This window comes from Anastrepha obliqua, chromosome 4 (assembly GCF_027943255.1).
Source record: "Anastrepha obliqua isolate idAnaObli1 chromosome 4, idAnaObli1_1.0, whole genome shotgun sequence".
In the NCBI taxonomy this organism is placed as follows: domain Eukaryota; kingdom Metazoa; phylum Arthropoda; class Insecta; order Diptera; family Tephritidae; genus Anastrepha; species Anastrepha obliqua.
Window position 1 is genome coordinate 126,688,197 of NC_072895.1, and position 21,350 is coordinate 126,709,546.

General features: G+C 36.6%; 2 protein-coding genes and 1 long non-coding RNA gene across 5 annotated transcripts in view; 2 read left to right on the forward strand and 1 right to left on the reverse strand.

The window, feature by feature from the left end:
- Positions 1–6,193, reverse strand: part of LOC129245687 (neurogenic protein mastermind) — a 206,491-nt gene extending 200,298 nt beyond the window's left edge. Inside the window, exon 1 of one of the 2 annotated variants that reach the window (XM_054884015.1) lies at positions 6,084–6,193. The gene's annotated coding sequence lies outside the window, so the exon portion shown is untranslated. The remainder of the gene's footprint in view (positions 1–6,083) is intronic. The other variant, XM_054884016.1, reaches the window with a different exon arrangement.
- On the forward strand, positions 3,799–4,410 carry LOC129245690 (uncharacterized). Its single transcript, XR_008582426.1, has 3 exons — positions 3,799–3,831; positions 3,919–3,978; positions 4,034–4,410. It is a non-coding gene; the product is annotated as an uncharacterized LOC129245690 (long non-coding RNA).
- Positions 6,194–7,974: 1,781 nt separating the features above from the next.
- Positions 7,975–17,183, forward strand: LOC129245686 (uncharacterized). 2 transcript variants are annotated; one of them, XM_054884014.1, is made up of 9 exons: positions 7,975–7,995; positions 11,008–11,364; positions 11,432–11,543; positions 11,600–13,890; positions 13,957–14,532; positions 14,602–15,057; positions 15,112–15,231; positions 15,300–15,523; positions 15,591–17,183. In XM_054884014.1, the coding sequence occupies exons 1-9, from the start codon at positions 7,990–7,992 to the stop codon at positions 15,895–15,897; spliced, it is 4,449 nt and encodes a 1,482-aa protein (XP_054739989.1). In that variant the 5' UTR covers positions 7,975–7,989; the 3' UTR covers positions 15,898–17,183. The 2 variants fall into 2 exon arrangements, with proteins under 2 accessions (XP_054739989.1, XP_054739988.1); XM_054884013.1 differs by lacking the exon at positions 7,975–7,995 and adding an exon at positions 9,768–9,951 and having other exon boundaries at positions 10,022–11,364.
- Positions 17,184–21,350: the final 4,167 nt, after the last annotated feature.

The following is a 21,350-nucleotide window of genomic DNA, read 5'->3' on the forward strand; positions in this document are numbered from 1 at the left end:
AACGGGTAAATGACCTAATTGTGTACTTCAGCCACAACCACCAGCAAACAGAAAACAACAACGAACGCATTCACTTATTATTCGGTACTCGGTGCTTAGGCTCGAGGAAACTATGGCGTTGTATTGTTGCTAAAGTCTTCGTTGAATTTTAAGCTAAATACACACCAGGCAACCGTTGAAGCAACGGTTGCAGCAACGTGTTGCCTTTGTTTAAGAAACACGTTGCGACCGTTGCTACAATCTCAGTATTGTGTATAACTGTGGTGCAGGAAAGGTACAAGCGGAAGATACGTAAAATTAAATTTTTTAAATGATCGACGAAATGCGTAAAATTACTTCTCTTATTATAATTGACGAACTTTTGTACGAAAATGAGGAAGAAGAGATGTAACAAAAGAAGAGAAAAAAAATCTGGTCCAAAAATTGGCTTTTAAAAAAATCGAATTTTCGAATGAGAGGCTGCTGAAAGAACTGAAGGAAAATGAGCCAGCGGACTATAAAAATGACATGAGGATAGACGAAGCCCTGTTTGTTGGACTTCGTAAAGGCCAAAATAACGAAACAAGATACCATAATGAGGGAGGCAATATCAGCAGAAATTAGACCGGCAATAACTTTGCGGTATCTTGCAACAGGAAACGCTTTTGCGGACTTGAAATTTTTATCAATTTTATTGTATTCATTTTTTAATTGTTCGTATGCTTTTTTTCTAAAATTTTTATTTTTATATTTTTCACTACTTATATCCCACAGCTCTCTCGAATTTTTATATTCGTTAATAAAATTAACATAATTTTCATTATTTTCAATTGCCATTTTTTCCTTTTTCACTTTATTTTACTCCGCACAAACCTTCTTCTTCGCTTGTTTTCAACGAACTGAACGAGTAAAAGCAGTAAACAATGATACACACGAAGCAACGGTTGCAGCAACCTATCCCAAAATCAAATTTATTTGATATTTCAGGCAACGGTTGCAGCAACACGAAAATCATTTGGCAACACAGCTACACACGAGGCAACGGTTGCTTCAACATGGCCGAGTTGCTGCAACGGTTGCCTGGTGTGTATTTAGCTTTACAGTTGAATATGTCCATCGTTATTTGGTAGGCGAATGATGTTCACAAGTTATAATAGCAAATGAGTGATTTTATGGTTTATGTGATCCGTCGCGTAGTAACAATCTGACAATTCGCTTCTCTCTCTCTCTCCCTCTCTCTCTCTCCTTTTCTGACCTCATCTACTTGCGTTGAACTGCTTCTTTTAATTTGTTTAATTCATATCCAGTGTTGACGTTTTGGTTATTTTTAACCAATTCTGACTACTTTATTATTCACAAGCATTTTGGTTATTTTTTTATTATTATTTCTAAAATGGTTACTTTTTGGAGAAACTTCATAATTAGTGCATAGTTGAAATTGCTTGACTACATAATGAATTGATTCGTACGTATGTATTACCATCATTGCAATTTTGTATCTGATGGTTAGCAGAAGCAAATAAAAAATACTTATGAGATACGGTTTACTAGACAGGGCTGTAGCACAATTACGTTCTGAATATTGTAGCAGGTTAAGCTCCTACGACACTAACCCGTTTTTCACATGCCCCACCAACCCCACTCATCTAACACTCCTTTCCCTCTGGACCCAACCTGTCGCAACAGCAAGTTTCCTGGGCTTACCTTTAGAAAAAAATGGCCGGTGATTTACACTACACTGACACAGTTTAGTAATGCTGCTACAACAACAACAACAAATACTTTTGAATCTGAAACGAAAATGAACGGATGCAAATGGATAGGTATAGAACCAAAGTTTTCGGATCTAATAAATGTTCAGGCCAAGCTCAGAAATAAATTGGAGAAAAAAGAAAATGCTTTCAAAGAAACTTAAAAAGTTATTTAGAGGATGAAAAATGAACACATATTTCACATAAAACGAATTGTTTGTGATAATTTTGAATTTAATTATTATTTTTATTTATTGATTATATCCAAGGCGTATTTGGCTTGAACTTGTTTTTACGAAATTCATAAAATAATACATATATGTACATACATTTATTTCAACCAATTTTTTTTATTAAATTTGCATTCATGTATATTTTCAGTTTTTCGCAAGGTCTACGGTTCTGACTTCGCTATAGCAGCTGACTTGTTGTTTTCTTGCAAAGTGCCCTGCTTCTTTGTTGATGTCTTATTTGTATGTTTAGATACTCATTGTAAATGTAAATATAAATGTAATGCAAATGTAAATGTTGTTGTTCAACAAAGTCATCTATGAATTTGCCTTGGTCTTCAGTATCTCTTAAATTTACCTTACGAATGGAAATATAGTATAGGGGGGATCTGGTTCTTTTTCTCCCGGGCCCGAGATTTTACGTACATATTTATATGAATTAGACATAATTGGAAAGGGCCCGCATTTGTAATTTTCCCCCGGGGCCCGGATATGCTCTCTACGGCCCTGCATCTAATTATTTTCTATTTCAATTTTCAATTCGACTTCTTGGATATTCTTGTTTTATTCTCGAAATATTGACTCAATTTTGATGTTTGCGTTTTCTTTCGTTCGTGCGTCGCTGTATCGCATCGGCAGTGCCGTGCGTTTGTTCAGCCATCTGTTCAGTTTCAATTCAATCCATTCGCTTGCCCATACATACATACATACATATGTATGTATTTTTTAACGCGCTTGTATAAAGTAAAACAGGTTTGTATTTAAATCGTCTTCGCCGCCATCGACTTGCGATCGCACTTTACTCAAGTGTTGTACACAACAATGAATCTCAACTTTTAACTATACAAATTTTCGCACCATGTCGAACCCAAGCCTCAGATCTGTTTCGCATCCAGTATCTGCTTTTGCCACGCTAAAAGTGAGCTGTGTTGTGCCGTTTAAATGCGTTGTGCATTTTTGTGATTTTTATCTCATTTATTTGAATTTGTGGTAATAATATTATTTTAGTTATAAGTGCAGATATTTAAGGAATGACTCATTAACATATTCGTAGGAGCCAATCGATGAAGATTTAAACGGGTTTAATGCATATACGTTTTAAGAGTGTCAATACTTTTTTCTGCTGTGGTTATACAGGTGGGCATTTGTTCGGCAAACACGAAATGTATTTGTTCTGTTTGCTATGGGGTGCTTATACTGAGTTTGTCCAGAGTTGTATTCTAGTAAACTGAAATTTGTTTGAGAATTCTTTCTCTTTTCTATTGACAATACCTACTAATTGAAGTACCTACATATCTATACTATTTAGTAGCAAACAGCGATAAAATAGATATCGAAATTGCGCGGTAAACGAGTATGCAAAAAATTGAAGATTTTGAACAGAAGGTCACAAAAATTTAATATGAAAAGTCATAACATTCATGGAAATATTATTGGAACTTCAAAACACATCACGATATTAACTTTGAAGTCTTGTAGTTTATGACCTGACCTTCAAAATTTTTTTTGTACGGCATTTATGTTTATTTGACCGCACGGATTGTAGATCACAAGATTTGGCCACCCGAAGCAACAATGTGAGGATAACTTCGGCTTACTATAAACAGAATACAGACGTATGGCCCATGATTAAATTATAGAAGGTTAGGTAAGTAAGCAGCTTTCTCGCTCCCTCTTGACAAATCGGCTCCCTTTTTTGAATAATCAATTGCTTCTTTATAAAAAAAAGTACATGTTTCACAAAAAAACGTTTGAATTGTAGTAAAAACTAAACTTTTGGTGCAAATTATATCGTCGGCAACACTGTTTCTATTTTGACACGTTGCTTTATTCATATTTGTTGAAAACCATTTATTTAATTGGGTATTCGAGTAAGTATTATAATAAAAAGAAATTATTTTGCAAATTAATAATGTTTTTCATTATTTATATCGATCATGTCCTGATTCTGGTTATAGTCGGTCATTTGAAGCTGACTTTCTCCTACAGGCAGCACTCGTTTGTGAATATTCATGCATGTAAAATCTCCATCAGGCATTTTTACAAATTCTTATTAAATCTTCTCCTTCATAGGTTGTTAGAACTGCAAATACAATCCCGGTCACCTTACATATATCACAGTTAGTAAATTATGTTAGAATATTTGTAAATAAATTGTATTTAAAATGGCGTAAGTGCAGCGGGAGGTGTGTTGAAGAGCTAAGTGGTACAACTGTAGTGCTTTTTAGAAACGAAGGCAAGATGCGTGTGTTGCTACCATTGTCAACAATAACGGAGGGCACCAAACACTCTAGGGTAGATACTAGGTTGAAGCAACAAAATGCAATTGCAGACAAATATTGAAAAGGCTTTGTACAACGTATCAGTAAAAACTTAACAGAAGTGAACGAATCTGTAAAAAGATGAGGAAGAAACTTTATAAAACAAATTATATAAAACGCACAACTACTAAAATCGATTGAAATCAAAGTGCTTCTATTACAGATTTTAGTTGAAGTGATGGGAAGTAATTTTTGGAAGATTATTATTCTTCTTGATTGGAGATGAATAAGCCTCCGGAGGGTGTATCCCCATCCTAAAACTGCAATATGCAACTTCCAGAGGTTTATCCCCATCCTAAAATTGCAAACTGCACCCTCCGGAGGCTTATTCTTCTTCTTGATTGGCGCGAGAACCGCTTAAGCAATTTTAGCCGAGTTTTACAAAGCGCGCCAGTCGTTTCTTTCTTGTGCTAACCGGCGTCAATTGAACAGACGAAGTGAAGCCAAATCTTTCTCCACCTGATCTTACCAACGCAGAGGAGGCCTTTCTTCCTCTGCTCCCACCACCTGGTACCGCATCGAGGACTTTCAGTACTCAGTGCTTGCAGCCATTCGGACGACATGACCTAGCCCACAAATCCGCTGGATACTTCAAAAATCTTCCACAGAATCTGCGAAGGCTTATTGTTTTTTAGTTTTTAAAGTTGTGCAATTTAGCGAAAAGTGAATGCTGGCAGACATCTGAAAAGATCGAATACAAGTTCCTTATGTGTCAAACAATAGTGAAGTTGCTGAAGGCGTTTTGAATGCAAATAATTGCAGAAGTACCGGGCTTTATTCATTATAATTTGCATAAATTTGCTCATGCGGCATTACACTAATCGCAACCCGAAAACACTATTACTAATCTAGATTTACTAAAAGCAGTTTCATTATGGTTTGCAGTGTCGTTATTCGACGCTCACTGTTTCTGCAAACACAAACAGATATGTAAATGATATGCACTCTCAGGAATTAGTTTTGAAAAAAAAAATATATATAGAGAAAGAGAATACAGGAAATGAGTGTGCGACTGTGTTAGGGGTGCAACGCCAGGAAAAGCGGAATCGAAAAACGAACACCAAAACCACAATACAAATTATAAATATCAAAACACAAGCTACATAGGTAGCCGTTCTTTGTATGGATATAAGCGGAAATCGTAACAAAAACAGATTAGAAAACTTAAGAGAAAGAAGAGCATAAAATGGCACCAATATGAAAAATAGAGAGTGTTTGTTTGGATGGTTTATGGGGATGCCATACAAATAAAAAGAAGCACAAATTAGCCTGACGTTTGAACATTTACAAGTCGGAAAATTTTTCGCATTTTGTTAAAGGCATCTTTTGTTTAGCAAGAGAGGAGAATATACCTTTCAAATAGTACAGAAAACAGTGTAAAAAAGCTAAAATAAATAATGAACATATTCAGCTCCTATCGCACCAGTTGAAACCGTATGGATTTATGCCGAACATACATATGAATGTACGCTCACCAGCCAGCACACACATTACAGCACAATCGCTTGCTAATGTGCGTGCGTGTATTTGCGAAGCCAGTGAAACAATTCAAATTTTAAGTAAAAAGCAATGCAAAGCAACGACCGCCCGACTGCCGCCGGAATAAAAGTGTTTTGCTAATTTTTCAATTAATTCTTGACAAGGTAAGCTAGGCGCATAACAACTGTTTACTGGATCGATTTCCAACACACTTATGTTTCTTTTTGTTTATTACTGGTAAAAGATTTTTAAAATACAAATAGTCATTCTTGCATTCATATATTATATATATATGCGAAGCTTTTTGATGGCATGACTTTTACCTTTTTTCCTTTGTTACTTATTTTCATTGCAATAATTTACTTATGTATAATTATTCCACACTTCTTTTTGTTCAAGAATGAAGCAAAGGAGGAATTGCACTTCAAAGATTCACATTTGTTTTTCGCGCGCACTAGCATTATGCCGAACACATTACAACACATACACAGACTGTTTCGCATAGTTCCCATTGAACAAGCCCAATTGGTGAAAGGATTGATGAAGATACAGCAACCGATATACCAAAAACAAAAACACTTTGTACTTTGAACAAACACGGTGATATTCGCCAATAGAATACATTTAATTTATTTCTCCTTTTTCACTTCACAACATTACACTCAGCGCAAAAATACACAAACATTTATCGAAGACATTTTGCCTCATACTAAATTTTGACTGCTTGCGGTGAGGTGAGTTGCCTACCCACACACAATCGTATGTTATTAAATTAATGCAGAGAGGAATTCATGTGGCAAAGAGAGCAAAGAGCACAACAGAAAAAGGTAATTTGGCGATGCTTTGGAAAAGAAATCAAGGAACCATGTTTTAACTCTAGTTTTCCGGTAACCTAAAAACCTTTTTGTTTACACTTGATAACAATTATAGAAGTGTAAATATTTATTATTAACGAAAATGCAAATGCAGTTGTATACTTTAGTTACCCATCGCTCAACGTGTCAACTGACACGATCAACTTAAGAATGATAGAATACACGGTTGCTCCAAGCCGAATTTGCCGTATCGTAAAAGCCCATGAATAAACAAGCAAAAGGAAGGGCAATTACGTGTTTGTGAAGAAGACGAGCAAGCGAAAGCAATGGAAACAATCAAACACAAAACAATATATGCACAGACACATACTTTCTTGCGGGCGTCTTCCGCATAAAAACGTAAGCAAACTGCATCTGGAGGCTTTATAATAATTTATGCTTTCACAATTAAACACACGGCACTTCGTTTTCATAAGTTTGATTAGTTTAAATCTCACAAATCAAAATGCTACCAAGCCACTCACGGAATTTTCACAAACATGTAATATCTCGTACTTTTGTTGGTTTTGCTCGTTTGCTTTGTATTGCGAAGCGAGCTGACGTTAGACTTGTCGAAATCACTGAAAATAAAGTAACTGTTTTTTTAACGGCGCCATCTTTGATACTCAATTCGTCTTGCGATCAAAAATATGGAAGTCCCAGGGCGAATTCGTAGAATGTGGCTTTCCTAGAAAAAGAACAACATTTACATGGTTTTTTGTCTATTTGGTAGTTTGCAAGGTGGATTTATTAAGGTGACAGCATTCACCCAGCTGAATTTTTCGCCGTGGGTATGGCTGACGTCAAAATGATATGCTTTGTTTGTATGTATTGGTATGTTCACATTCGTATGTTTACATTTGATTACTGATTTTGACGTGATGCTTGGACCAAACGCAACAACAAATACATGTAGCGTTTCACTTACATATATGTGTTTGCTGTCACCTGTAATAAATTCGCCTTGGTAGTTTGATTGTCAAAATTTCAATCAGAATTTAAACAAACAGTAAGGCAACAACGAGGGCACAGGGCACTTCGACATTCAACTTAGCAATTCGCAAGAAAACAACGAACTCACCTTGGGGGATTCTCCTTGGGGAATAGAAGGAATATATAGAGAATACAGAGAGCGCCACCTTTCGGAAAGAGCTACTTTGTTTTTGTAAAATTAGACAATTGAGTTGTGTCAGAACAGAAAATAACAAATAGAAGGCGCCACCTTCCGGAAAGAACTACTTTGTTTTTGTCAAATTAGACAATTGAGTTTTGTCAGAACAGGAAATAACAAACAACGTTTGCAGAAACGAATTTTATTGACAGCAAAATAGACTACGGTATTTGGGTCGAAGGGGCCACATAGGAGCCGTACGCTATGGCGGTATGTATAAAAACCAGAGAAAGTAGATTCATATGAATTCATTTGAATTACGTTCTCTGTAAAAACCAAAAACTTGCTAATTTTGCCATACGGCAAGTGCGGCGAAAATGACAACTGTTTGAAGAGGAAGAATTTTGTATCCCGCAAATTTTTATGATATCAAATTAAATGCGGGAAATAAATGGGATTTAAATTAATTCAGTAAGAGCAGTAGAGAAAAGACTAGGCTTAATCAAGTTGTACTAAAAATGGATGTGGGTCCCGATCTCGAAGTAAATGTTTATAGTCAACGAAATATTTGCTTTGCGGCAATACTTTCATTGTGGCACCACGATACGTTTTACATGTCACGACAGTAAAATCCGAAGCCACAACGGACCCATTGTGATAGCCCTATTAAACAGGCGGCAACAGTAGAGCTGCAATTTTGATTTTTTTTTAATCATTTGGTCTCTAAATTGTAAAATTCTGTATACCTTACTCTGAACTGTCAATTTTCGTTTATAGATTTTCCCGTTCTAGCTAATGCTGCAAACAGTCACCGACGTAAACGCAGTCTGCTGCCAGTTGTTACGGTCAAACTAATGAGAGCCCCATGTAAATGAAAAATTACTTCCATTCCGTATCGTGCTATTGTAGATTTTATCGCAGGATTTTTTAAAATTCCTGTAGAACCGTGTAAGCTGACAACCACACAGTGTTGCCAAACAGTACATTTCGAAATCATTTACAAAATAAACTTAGAAAAATTTTTATTTTAGTTAAAATAACTTAAACACAATGTTGAATAATGTTAGGTGGGTTTTGGGTTTTGGCTTTGGTTTATTAAACAATGAAAAATTGCAACTGATAATGCGGATGTGTGATAAAATGTGTAAGCAAAAATATCAATGGCAACATGGTGTAGATACAACCAAACACATACACACACAAACCAATGTATTGTGTAAATATGTAACTAAAAAAACGCAGTTGTTCTCTACGGGATAAGTTTTGCTTAATTTTGTGCTCTCTAGGGGCTGCGGTAAGGGACTACGATACGTCGGTGAGTGTGCGCACTATAATTGAGTGTCAAGATGTTGAGTAAAAGAAACTTCTCGAATGAGATGCCAGAGCAAGAACATGAATTCGCGTTGATTGCGAAAGTAGGTTGTGAGATAGATCTCGTCAGAGGACACGAGCTGTTAGAAATTACCATAGTTATTAAGCACATGCAAGGATGATAGAATATATGGTTGCACCTTCCGAATTTGCTGTGTCATAAGAGGCCATGAATAAACAAACAAAAGGATACATACACAGACTTTCTTGCACTTAAAGCCTTAATATTAATTTTTGCTTTCACAATTTAACACACGGTTTGTTAGTTTAAATCTCACAAATCACAATATCACCAAGTCATTCACCGAATTTTCATAAACATGTAGCTTCCCCTCCTTTTGTTTGTGTTGATAATGGACCTGACGTCAGACCTGTTAAAATCGTGAAAAATAAAGGAACTGTTTTTAGAAGACCCGATCTATAGTACTCAATTAGGCTTGGTTAAGAGCGTGAATGTGTAAACGAAAGGTAATAAAGCAAGTAAATTGTGTTGCCATAATTTGCGACTTTTATTTGACAATCTAGTCATCGAACTTAGAGGAATTATTTTGAGAGATGTATTTGGATTTTAACGTAACGAAATTCGTAACAGTATTTTCGCCTTCTCTATCCGTTATTTTAAGTTATACCACATATATGTGACTGATCTGGCAATATTTTTCGCTGACTAGCCAATGAAGCAAAAACCAAACAAACAACTTTTATAAAGCCTTGTTTGTAGAACTTACTTTCATGACTTCTTAAAAATTGTTCGATTTTCCCAAGAAAATATTACAAAGTATAAAAAAAATTCGAAGAGTTAAAGTGTTAATCAGGAAGTTTTGACTAAAAGCGGCTGCTGGGCAGAGGCACTCTGTTAGTAATATACCTATACATCTCATAAAGTGTGCATATATTTTTAAAAATTCTTATTTTGGGTATGCAGAACAAGGAAAATTTCGCCCAAGTGTAGATGACACCGGTGATATGTCCGTTTCATCTGATTATTGGTGTGATTTGACATTGGACGAAGACGAGCAGCATAACATATTGGCTGCATCATTGTCATCTCAAAATAAATCACAACTCCGCACCGGTGAACAGCACGCCGGCTTCGACAACAATGTAGGCGATACGTGGTTATACCCCAGCAATTTGCCACTACGTGCATATCAGTTAAGTATAGTAAAGGTCTCACTATTCAACAACACATTAGTCGTATTGCCTACCGGACTTGGTAAAACTTTCGTAGCAGCGGTTGTTATGTACAATATTTACCGGTGGTATCCGACCAGTAAGATCATTTTTATGGCACCTACTCGTCCTCTAGTGGCTCAGCAAATTAAGGCCTGTCAAAGTGTAATGCCTTTTGCTGACGAAGATACAGTCGAGTTAACGGGTAGATTGCCGCGCTGCCGCCGTAAAGAGTTGTGGAGTGAAAAACGTGTTTTCTTTGCTACACCACAGGTGGTACAATCGGATATTAATGGAGTAGATGAATCTAGTACCCGTCGGGAAGATCTTAATTTTCCTTTTGACCAAGTGAAACTTATTGTAGTTGATGAAGCGCACCGTGCTAAGGGACGATACGCGTACATTGAAGTTGTTCAGGCTATAAAGCAACGCAATAACTACTTTAGAGTTTTAGCGCTATCTGCTACACCGGGGCGTACCATTGAGGACGTCGCAGAAGTAGTGTATAATCTCTTAATTTCTCACATTGAACTTCGTTGTGATACGTCGGTCGATGTGCTGCCTTATGTTCACAAGCGTCATATGAAAAAAGTTGTTGTACCGCTTGGCGAAGATTTAAAGGCATTGCGTGACGAAGTGTTACTGATAATAGATCCATACCTTCGGCAGCTAGTCGATGCGAAAGTGTTAGGTGGGTCGCTAGCGAACATTACACGTAATTTTCTATTGTTCGAACAGAAACGATTTCGTGAGCAAAGTCGAAGCAAACAGCATCCAGAGCAAAAGGCTGTTTCAATAAATTTTTCGTTTTGTATTAGTATGTATCACGCCCTTGAATTGTTAGAACGACACGGCATGCGCGTGTTCCTGAATTATTTCGAAGAAGATGAAGAAGGGCGAAATAAGTTTGTAGTATATATGGAACCTCGAATACGTCATTTGTTAGATCGATTGCGTGACAAATTGGGCCCGAATCCTTTCGAATTTTCAACACACCCAATGACAAATGGGCAAATCGCTAAATTGCCCGATAATCTGGACTTTGGTCATCCGAAGTTTGAAGAAGCTCGAATTTGTTTACTTGAACATTTTCAGGTGAGTTAAAGTGCAATTTTTATAATCTTATTGCATATAAAATTATATATTTATCTCCACAACACAGGCTCATCCAGATTCCCGTGCCATAGTTTTTTGCGAATATCGAGAATCTGTAATGCTGATATATCGCTTGTTACTGCAACATGTGCCATTGTTAAAGCCACGTTATTTTGTAGGTTAGTCCAAAGTTAAAATTGTTATTTGTGAGTGTACTGTACCTTATCTCTGTCAGGTCAGGGCGCAACTACTGGTTCTTTGCGCCCTCTTACACAAAAGGAGCAGATACAAATTATGCAAGATTTTCGTAGCGGTAAAAATAACATACTTGTAGCAACATCTATCGGCGAAGAAGGCATTGATGTTGGGGAGGTGGAACTGATTGTGTGCTTCGACATTAACACTTCTAATCCTCAACGTTTCGTTCAACGAATTGGTAGAACAGGGCGACAAAAACAGGGTAATGTTGTGATATTGGTTACCGAAGGACGGGAACAGCAAATCCTGAAGAGTGTGCTTGAGCAAAAGGATCAAACTAATGCAAAAATACTTCAGTCAATAGTAGTACGTAATTCATTATATAAGAATTCGCCCCGGCTTGTACCCACCGAGTTAGATCCAAAAGTAATTCATGTCTTTATAAAACCTGTACCAAATGAAAAAGGCATTGATGTAAAATGTAAAAATGATAATGAACGCAAAACTAGAAAAATTAAGCAAAAAACGAAAGACAATTACAGTAAAAAAAATCAAGATCTACGAACCTATTTCAAGCAGCAATCGATCCAAAATCCTAGTTTATTATTGGCAAGCCCACCTCAACCTGGTTTAGAGACGCAGCAAAGTGTCGAAAAATGTTTAAACAAAATAGATGAATATTTCAAAGCCTTCGAAGCTCCAGTGACAACAAATACACAATTGTGTGCGTCAAATCCATTTACTCAAAAACCACCTATAACTCAGTTTAATCGAAATGCAATATTGCACTCCCAACGTTTTCGCAACCTACATAAACTAATGCAGAAAAGTACACCTTTATTACGGGCCAAGGACGTAATTACCGACCCAGTAGAGCAAATAAAATCGCCAAAGGTATCTAATGATGGAAAACGTTTCATTTTGCGTGCCCAACCATCTATAGTGCGTGATTCTTTAGAGAAAATGAAGGTTTTGGAGTTATTGGCCTCAGAACACGACCAAATGTCCGCGGAGGAAAAACATGTTAGAGAGTTGTATAGCATAATTGAAACACTTTTGGGTGGCACGCGACTAGCGGTAGAAATATTCGTTGATGATGCAGAGATAGAAGAGATGGTTAAGAAACGCTGTGAAATACCTTCCAGCGTTCTTGATGTAAGCGCCAGTGAATATAATGAGACCTGCAATGCAATATTCAACGGATTAGAGCCACAGGGAATTCTGTGTGATAATTTTGAATTTATTCAAAAAGAAATAGAAAAAATAGAGTTTTATAAAGCGCCATATCTTGAACCGGTAGAAGATAATAATATACCTATTCCATACTCGCCATTAAAAAATGATGCCGAATCAATGATATATGAAACTGTTAGAGAAAATTATCAAAACACCAATATTTCTGACATCAGTATGGATTCTGAAACCATTTTCCAAAGTAACTGCCATTGGGGTGACTTCGTAAAGAATGCCCCATTGGCTAACAAATCTACCCCTTTGCAAGGACCGCTAGAAAAAGCATTCCAGCGTCAAGTTGGAAAATCTGAAGAAAAAAACCTCTCGAAGGTTTTACCAAAGAGGCTGGAAAAAAGTTTTAGTGGGTCAAATGAAAGTGCAGAAGATGATTTGGACGTGATATTTGTTTCTGAAACAGAAAACCTAACGAATACCAAACCTTTGTTAACTGACAGAGTACTTGAAGAACAAAATACTTATACCGGGGAAATATCCGTACCCGATACACTTTCTGATGAAAAACCCGTTGTTGATACGCAGAATTCGTCCAAACAAATCCTTCCATCAACAAATTCTTACCTATGTGAATTAGATGTAGACATAGAAGCGTTTCTGGAACCATTTCCTGAAGAAACTCAAAAGGATAATACTGCTGAAACTGCAATTGTCTTCACCAAGAAAATTAAAATCGATAATGAAAGAATTTCTCTTGGTCGATCAGCGAACATTAAATTGGCACATCGCGCAAGTCAAAAAGAAAATGAGAATACTTCGAATTTGATAAAGACTCTGAAGGCAGTGAAGAAGTTTTCAAATCCATCAGCTGCAAGTGCAAAACCTAATTTAAGCGAACCGAATTCCAACATATCGGCAATACCACAAATGAAACTACCGATTCAAATAGAGCAATATGAAAAATCTCCAAACATGTTAGAAATGTACGTGCAAAATGCAGCAGCTAAAAGTTGTAATGAAGAAAATTCACTTATCCCACATAACACATCTAAAAGTAAATCGCTTTCCTTCAGTGGATTGGACATGAAAGCTAATGAAGGGTCAGAAATGGAGTGCGACGAATTTAAAGAAACTCAAATCGTAATTGAAATTAACGTGTTATATATTTGTAATGTACTTGAGTTTAATTTTAATTTAATTCTCTAGCTCAACGATTGTAAAACTGTTCAGTCAAAAGTCTGTAAAATATTTTCATTATGTAATGAGGACATTGTTTCCAATTCGAAAAAAAAAATCGATGATGATGAAATTCCAAACCCTAATTCACCGCTTTACTCAAGTCAAAATAAATGCAACAGTACCTCGAATTTATTAACAACTCTTTCAAATACATCATCAATGCTAAATAACAAGCATAATTTGACAGTATTGGATTCAAATAGACCTGAAACACCACCAGGAAAGCTTCTAACTGAACCGGAACATTGTCAAAGATCACCAAATCTGTACGAAATGTACTTGCAAAATGTACGAAAACGTAGCAACTTGCCGGAACATATAAAGCAGAGCGTGACTTTCGCCAAAAATCAACTTCTTAAAGCATTATCCTCATCCGTCGCTAACAATGTGAACCCAGTACAAATCTGTGACGATGAGACATTAATCATTCCATCGAAGGCAACGAAACGTAAATTAATTTCATCAAGTGATTCCAGCGAGGTAGACCTGAAAGCTGATGGAGGATTAGAAACGGATTGCGAAGAATTTAAAGAAACTCAAATCGTAAATTAAATAGTTAACACATTACTTATTAGTCTTGTACATGAGTTTAATTTTAATTCCATTTTCTAGCTCAACGATTCTGCATTTACTCCGTCAAAAGTTCACAAAAGAAATCCATTCGGTGAAGCTGGTATTGTTTCTACTTCGCAGACGAAATTCGATGATGATATAATTTTAACCCCTACTTCACCTATCCACTCGAATCAAAAAGAAAATGAAAATATTTCAACGGTATTAAATTCCAAAAAACTCATAAAATCCTTGGATAGGCCCCCAATTCAACTTGAATACTATCAAAGAGAAAATCGTATGAATTTTTCGAAATATGTGTACAAAAGCGCAGAGAATCAACTTTTCAGAGCATTGCCCTCATCCGACGCTAACCATATCAACTCAGTTTGTAACGAAGAAAAGTCATTAATTATTTCATCTAAGACATCCAAACGTAAAATAATTTCCTCCAGTGATTCCAACGAGTCTATAAAGGCGGAAACGGATGAGGAAGAATGTAAAGAAACACAAAGCGTAGGTGAAAAAGTTTACTGAGTACTGGAGTTTAATTTCGATCTTGTTTTTTAGCCCATGCGTATAATAGACTCGAATTCAAGTGCCAAAGATTCTGAAACAGGTCCATCTAACACCCGTAATAATATTTCCTCGTGTGAAACGGATGGCGAAGAGATCGCTGAAACCCAAAAAGTAACCCACACTTATTTTAAGAAAATTATCTTTCCAAATATTGAAATAATTAAAACATGCTTCTGCAGCCCATTCGTCGTAGGCGCCTGCAACGACAAAGTCGTCGTTTGCATGACTTCATTGATACTCAAGCTATATTTAGCAGCGATGACGAAAGTGAAGAATACAGCCAAATGCCATGTAGCCAATATGTTAAAGATTCCATGATTGTGTCTAGTGATGAAGCCGAGACGTTTGACGAAAATGCAGCCACATCAACACAGATGCAAGCGTACTATCTTCAATCGGTTAAGTATGTTTAATTTGACACCTTTGAATTTTCTGAAATTAAAAATGTGATAAGTCTTCTTGTATTGTAGAAGTCCAAAACATTTACCGCGTGGCGCTTTCAAAATTCCCGCCTTTCGCGAGTTTAATGATCAAAGTCAAATATATTCACAAGCTGCGCCTTTAGAAGAATCTCAATACGTTTGCGATTCTTTTGTAGTAAATGAAGATGATGAAGGATCAATAGAGTTACATGACCAAACTGTATGCCCACTGGAACGAGCTGAGCGCATTTTAAAGGAACGGAGACGTAGAAGTAAGGAATTCAAATCAGTTGCTAAGATTCAGCGGCGACGGCGCATTGTCAAACCGTCAGAGAGTTCTGAAGATGAGGACTAACACTCAAAATTATTAATCACTAACATGAAGTATTTTCGTGGTATTCAGTGATTTTTGTTTTTGAGTGCGTAAATCTTTGGAAATTAGAACACGATTTAATTTTAAATGCCTATATAAGTTAACTTTCTCGTTATTATGAAGTTAAAAAAAATATAATTTTTGGGAGCCGTGCTCCTTTATTCACCATTCACTTAGAACTAAAATTACAAAATAATATTTCTTATAATTTATAACCTTATCTACGTTTGCCTTACTGACGGTGAAAACTGCTGACGGTTCGCTTCCCACAGGTGAAGTTGTTTGTTTCAACTTGACTTCTATTTAACGCTTACTGTTCACATGGTTTGGCCCGCTCATGTTACAGCCTCAGCGATTTCGACACTTTGTTATGTCTTGGGTATTTAATTTATATTATATTATGTGAACATGTGTCATGGTAACAAACTCCCCCCCTAAGATTCAAACGTCCTCGTTTGAAGTCTTGTTGAAAATTTGGTTAAGTCCTTTTATTGCAGCCTCCGTTAGATCGATGGACCGTGTTTCTTTGTTTTTTCTAGGAGACAGGATTAATTTGTTTGAAAATATGGCAATGATTATAAGTATGATCATAACGCTGATGCTTGCTGCATACTTGAGCCGATATGACGATCCTGTTAGTCTAATTTCTTTTGTGTTATTGAAATTTAATTGTTTTAGCATTTCTAAAGAAAGTATTTCTTCGCTTCTGTTTGATATCGATATTGGTTGGAGAATAGCAGGTAGGGGTTTGTTCGTTGATTTTTCCCCATTGAAAAATTTCTTTCCGTTGATTTGAATTGTGGCGTTATTGAAGTGAATCACAAAAGTACCGTTAAGAGTTGTATAGTCTTCATTTATTAGGACACGGCCCCTGAAATCGTTTAGGAATATAACTCCAGGTGACAGCTCCTCGAAGTCTGGGATGTGCTGGCTATTTGTGACCGTGCAGTTTGGCAAACGACTCGTTAAGAGGTTACTAATACAATAATCATTACTTAAATCTAGCAAATTATCCCTTAAACATATTTGTAATGAGTTATATTTTTTACAACTGCTTTTTATTCCATAAATAACTTTTTCACAGTTAAGAATTGAATTGAAACTGATTTTGTTAATATTGTTGTTTTTCTTTACCGCTCTGATATCAATAGTTTGACAAATTTGATTTTCTACAGTTGGTAAACTTATAATATAAATGATTGTCTTGCCATTAGTCGCTATTTTAATTTCAGAAAATTCCAGAGCTTCGTCCAAATTTACAAACGGGATGTTATCTTTATCAAAAATTTTTTTAGCAATATCGATTTCTTCAGTTGACATTATGTATGAATTTATTATATTGGCTTTTGCCCAATGTATCGCATAAGCGATATTTACGATTTCCTCTTTCATAATTTCTAATTTGTATTTTAATTTCAAAAATGATTCTATTTCTTTACCTTCATTGTTTTGCATATCTTTCATAATATGGTTTGTGATATTTGTGATTTCATTAACTTTTTCTATCGTAAGCTTATTAATAAGGACTTGATTATTGTTATTTTCTAGAAGGTTATTTAATTTGTTTACAACTATTTCATGGTCTTCATGGTCTGGACTTCCTGCAATCCATTTCCATGCACTGCCCAAAAAATTGAGTGATCTTTTAGATTTCCTATCTATTCTTAGGTTACTAATATGGGCCTTTATTTGGGTTATTAAGAGTGATATGAAGGGGTAGTTCGGGTTTCTGTAGAATGTTTCTGTTTTTGCCGTTGCTTCTATATGCTCCAAGATTTCTGTGTATTTGTCAATATCTATTTCGTGTATTATCCTAAATTGTCCTGTCTGTAGTTTTGCTGGTTTTCCTTTTTCTATTGTGATTAATTGGGAGTTTGAGTAGTCTAGTATCTGCACCTCTGCGAGGCACAGTGGTAAAAAAAACCTGAAAAAAAAATTTGTAGTTAGTTCCGTATTCTGCTCTTGTGAATGATTTGTCCTCTTTCGGTCACTAACGTGCTATTCCTATCTTCCTTAACTATTTCTTTGCTATAAGGTTTACTTAGCTTAGTACCTAATCTTCTATTTTTCTTAACAAAAATCACCTGTCCCGGTAAATATATTTTATTTTCTTGTTTGTTTTTATTGTGGTAGTCGATGTCCTTTCTTTGTTTTTGTGCTATCTTTTCTAAATTGTTTTGACGTGTATTTTCAATGTCTTCTGGTGTGAAGGTCACGTTTCTGCAAAAAAATAGATCTACAGGTCTCTTTTCGGTAACGGAATGGACACTGTGGTTGTATTCAGATACTGCCCTCTCTAGCAGCTCCTCGAGATGAAGGTTATTGGGCGATTTTCTTGCGATAGGACGGTTCCTATAGCAAAGTCGGATGCATCCGTCGTAAGTTGAAGTCTTTTTCAAAGTTGGTATGTGCCAGGATAATATCCTTTGATATTAGAGCATTTTTAATCTCATTGAATGATTCGATAGCTTCCTTATTAAGGTTTATTTCTAACTTCCTTGAGTTTCTTTTTGAAGTATTTCCAGCTTCTCCGCGAAGTAGCGTCGTCAAGGGCTTGGCAATTTTGGAGTAATCCCTAATAAATCTCCTGTAATAGCCTGACATTCCTAGGAAAGATCTCAACTCCTTCAGAGTACGGGGAATTGGAAATTGTGCAACGGCTTCAACCTTTTTGGGGTTTGTTTTTATTCCTTCTGAACTGATGACATATCCTAGGAAATCGACTTCCTGTTTGGCGAATTCGCATTTGCTTAATTGTACTTTCATATTCGCACTTTCTAAGGTTTTAAATACCATTTCAAGATTTTCCAAATGCTCTTCCTCGTTCCTGCCGAAAATTATAACGTCGTCAATGTAGACGTAACATCTGACTCCTATATGTTGACGAAGGATGTCATCTAGTGCTCTTTGGAAGGTTGCGGGGGCATTCTTCAGCCCGAAGGGTAGGCGGAGGAATTCATATTTTCCATTATTAACGGAAAAGGCAGTCTTTTCTATATCTGACTTCCGTAGCGGAATTTGATGAAACCCGCTTTTGAGGTCAATTACTGTAAACAATTTGTTGTTACCGAGGTTTGCTAGGACCTCGTTAATTTCGGGAATGGGGTATTTATCTGGGATGGTTACTGAGTTGAGCTTTCGATAATCAATAACCATACGATATTTCCTCTCGCCGGATGCATCTGGTTTTTTGTTAACTATCCACACAGGAGAGTTATATGGAGATTTAGATTTTCTTATAATTCCGTTGTCAAGGAGTTCTTCCACTTGCTTTTCTATTTCTGCCTTCAAAGCCATGGCATAGGGGTAAGGCTTGGAATACACAGGATTATCATTAATAGTTCTGATTTCGCCTTTAACTAGAGTGGTGTATGTTAATTTTTCGTCAGGATCAGAAAACAATTTTGGGCATTTTGCAATAATATTATTTATTTTCCGTTGATGCTCTTCAGGGAGATGTGGAATTTCTAATTTGACATTATTAACTTGCTGGGATATTCGCTGCTTGAGTGGGATAACAATCCCCGGAAAAATGGTCATTGTGCCTTTTTCGGTATCTATTATAGCTTTTAGTTTTCTGAGGGTGTCGTTGCCGATGATCCCATGAAAAGAGTTCAGGGGTGGCAGAATAAAGAACTTAATTTTTTCTATATTTGGTCCGAAAATGTCTATAAATGTATGATGGGTTATTTCAATATTACCCGCAACTGATTCTACTTTAAATGGCTTATTTGGTAGTGGATTTCTTATCCTAGTCGATTGAATATAGTTCTTATTGGATCCTGTGTCAATAAGAAAATCCAATTGGTCCCCACGCCTTGTTGTAAATTCATAGTACGGAAGTGAGGACGGCGTTAGTCTAAAAAATTAATTAGGTCTACTTCGGAGTGGTCTTGTTCGCTAGTATTCAAATTGCTTTGCCCTTCTGGAGCTCCAATTACATGCTGCATTGCTTCGTAGTAGTCGTCATGTCAATTACCGTAATAACTCTGATTTGGGTTTGGCTCTGTAGGATAATTGGTTACATTTTGTGACACTGCATTTGCGTGAAAAGTACGTTGCATTTTATTCGGAGGGCGAATATATTGAGAAGATAGTGGACGTTTCTGCGGTTGAGTGTTTTGATTAGGACTTGGCCTATTTTGGTAGTTAATCTGTCTAGAGTGTAGAGAAGAATCTATATCCATTGCGACTGGTGGTTTTGGGGGTAAGTTGGAGCGATTGTTGAATCCTTGATTTAATTGTTGTTGGGGGCGTATTCCAAAGTTGTTGTTAGACTGATAATTATAATTTGGTCTACTATTATAATACGTTGGATTACCCTGCTTCGGGTGCGTCCGGGGTGTCATGTTAAATGGCCTATTGTTGTAATTATTTACTTGTCTCGGAGGATAGTTATACCGTTGCGGGGATACCACATATGTAAGTTCAGGGTAAAAAGGACGGCTGTTTGATATATTTTGCCGTGGAGGTCGCGGCGGCGGTTGATTTATTGATCTATGCACGTTATGTGCATGGTTCATACGGAAGGACATGTTGTCCAATTTTTGACAGAGATGAAGGGCTTGAGGCAAGGTTGTAGGTTCACGGATGCTAAGGAGTCGTGGTAAGTCGCCATTTAGTCCCCTGATGAAGGTATCGAGAGCTTTCTCCCGATATGAGTTCGTCATCGTCCTTATGGACTCGTCGCCAAGATCCAAGCATGAGATCTTGTCTAAAATAAGCGAAAGGTGCTGGTAAACTTTTTGGTAAAAGGTTGCAATGTCGTCTTGTCGTTGAGCCAAGGTGGTCAATTGGTATTCAAGTGTACCAATATCTCTTTTATCCGAGTAATGCATCATTAAGCATTTGCGGATTTGAGCCCAGTCTAACGGAGTACTGTAGGACTCCAGAGCGGTGTCAGCATCGCCGACAATTTTATGACGTATAATGTGTAGGATGGAAAAATATTTAGGAGTGTCTTTCAATGTTTCGTATGCTCTTAAGATCCTGTCCACGCTTTTGCGCCAGGAGCTAAATTCCCCCGGTTTACCTGAAAATTCCCGTAGACATTTGACCATGTCGGGAATCCTGTCTATTTCGTGCATATTTCCTACATTTAAAGCTATATTACAGTCCTGTCCACTAAACTCAGTAATATTTGGTGTATTTAATCTGTCGAGCACTTCGCACACTATCGTTTCGACAACAGTAGGGTTAGGAGTGGATGGTTTTATCGGATTGCTACCGTAATCGAGCCGGAGCTGGCTTAGTTGTTCTACCAATTGTTCTGCAGATTCTGTCATTTTTTGTTTGGGGCTCTCCCGTATTTCAAGGTTAGAATAAAAGATTTATATTTTCTAGCAAAATTTTACTCACTTTAAATAACTTGATCTTAGGTCCTCGTTTTTACTTTTTTTTATACAATTTATTTTTACTTTTAGTAGCGTAATCCT

Excerpts from the sequence above, each read along its gene's own strand:
- LOC129245686 (XM_054884013.1), top strand. The coding sequence starts at position 10,063 with ATGTCCGTTTCATCTGATTATTGGTGTGATTTGACATTGGACGAAGAC. Across the intron at positions 14,533-14,601 it reads AATTTAAAGAAACTCAAATC|CTCAACGATTCTGCATTTAC; the intron begins GTAAATTAAATA and ends TCCATTTTCTAG. Across the intron at positions 15,524-15,590 it reads TACTATCTTCAATCGGTTAA|AAGTCCAAAACATTTACCGC; the intron begins GTATGTTTAATT and ends CTTGTATTGTAG.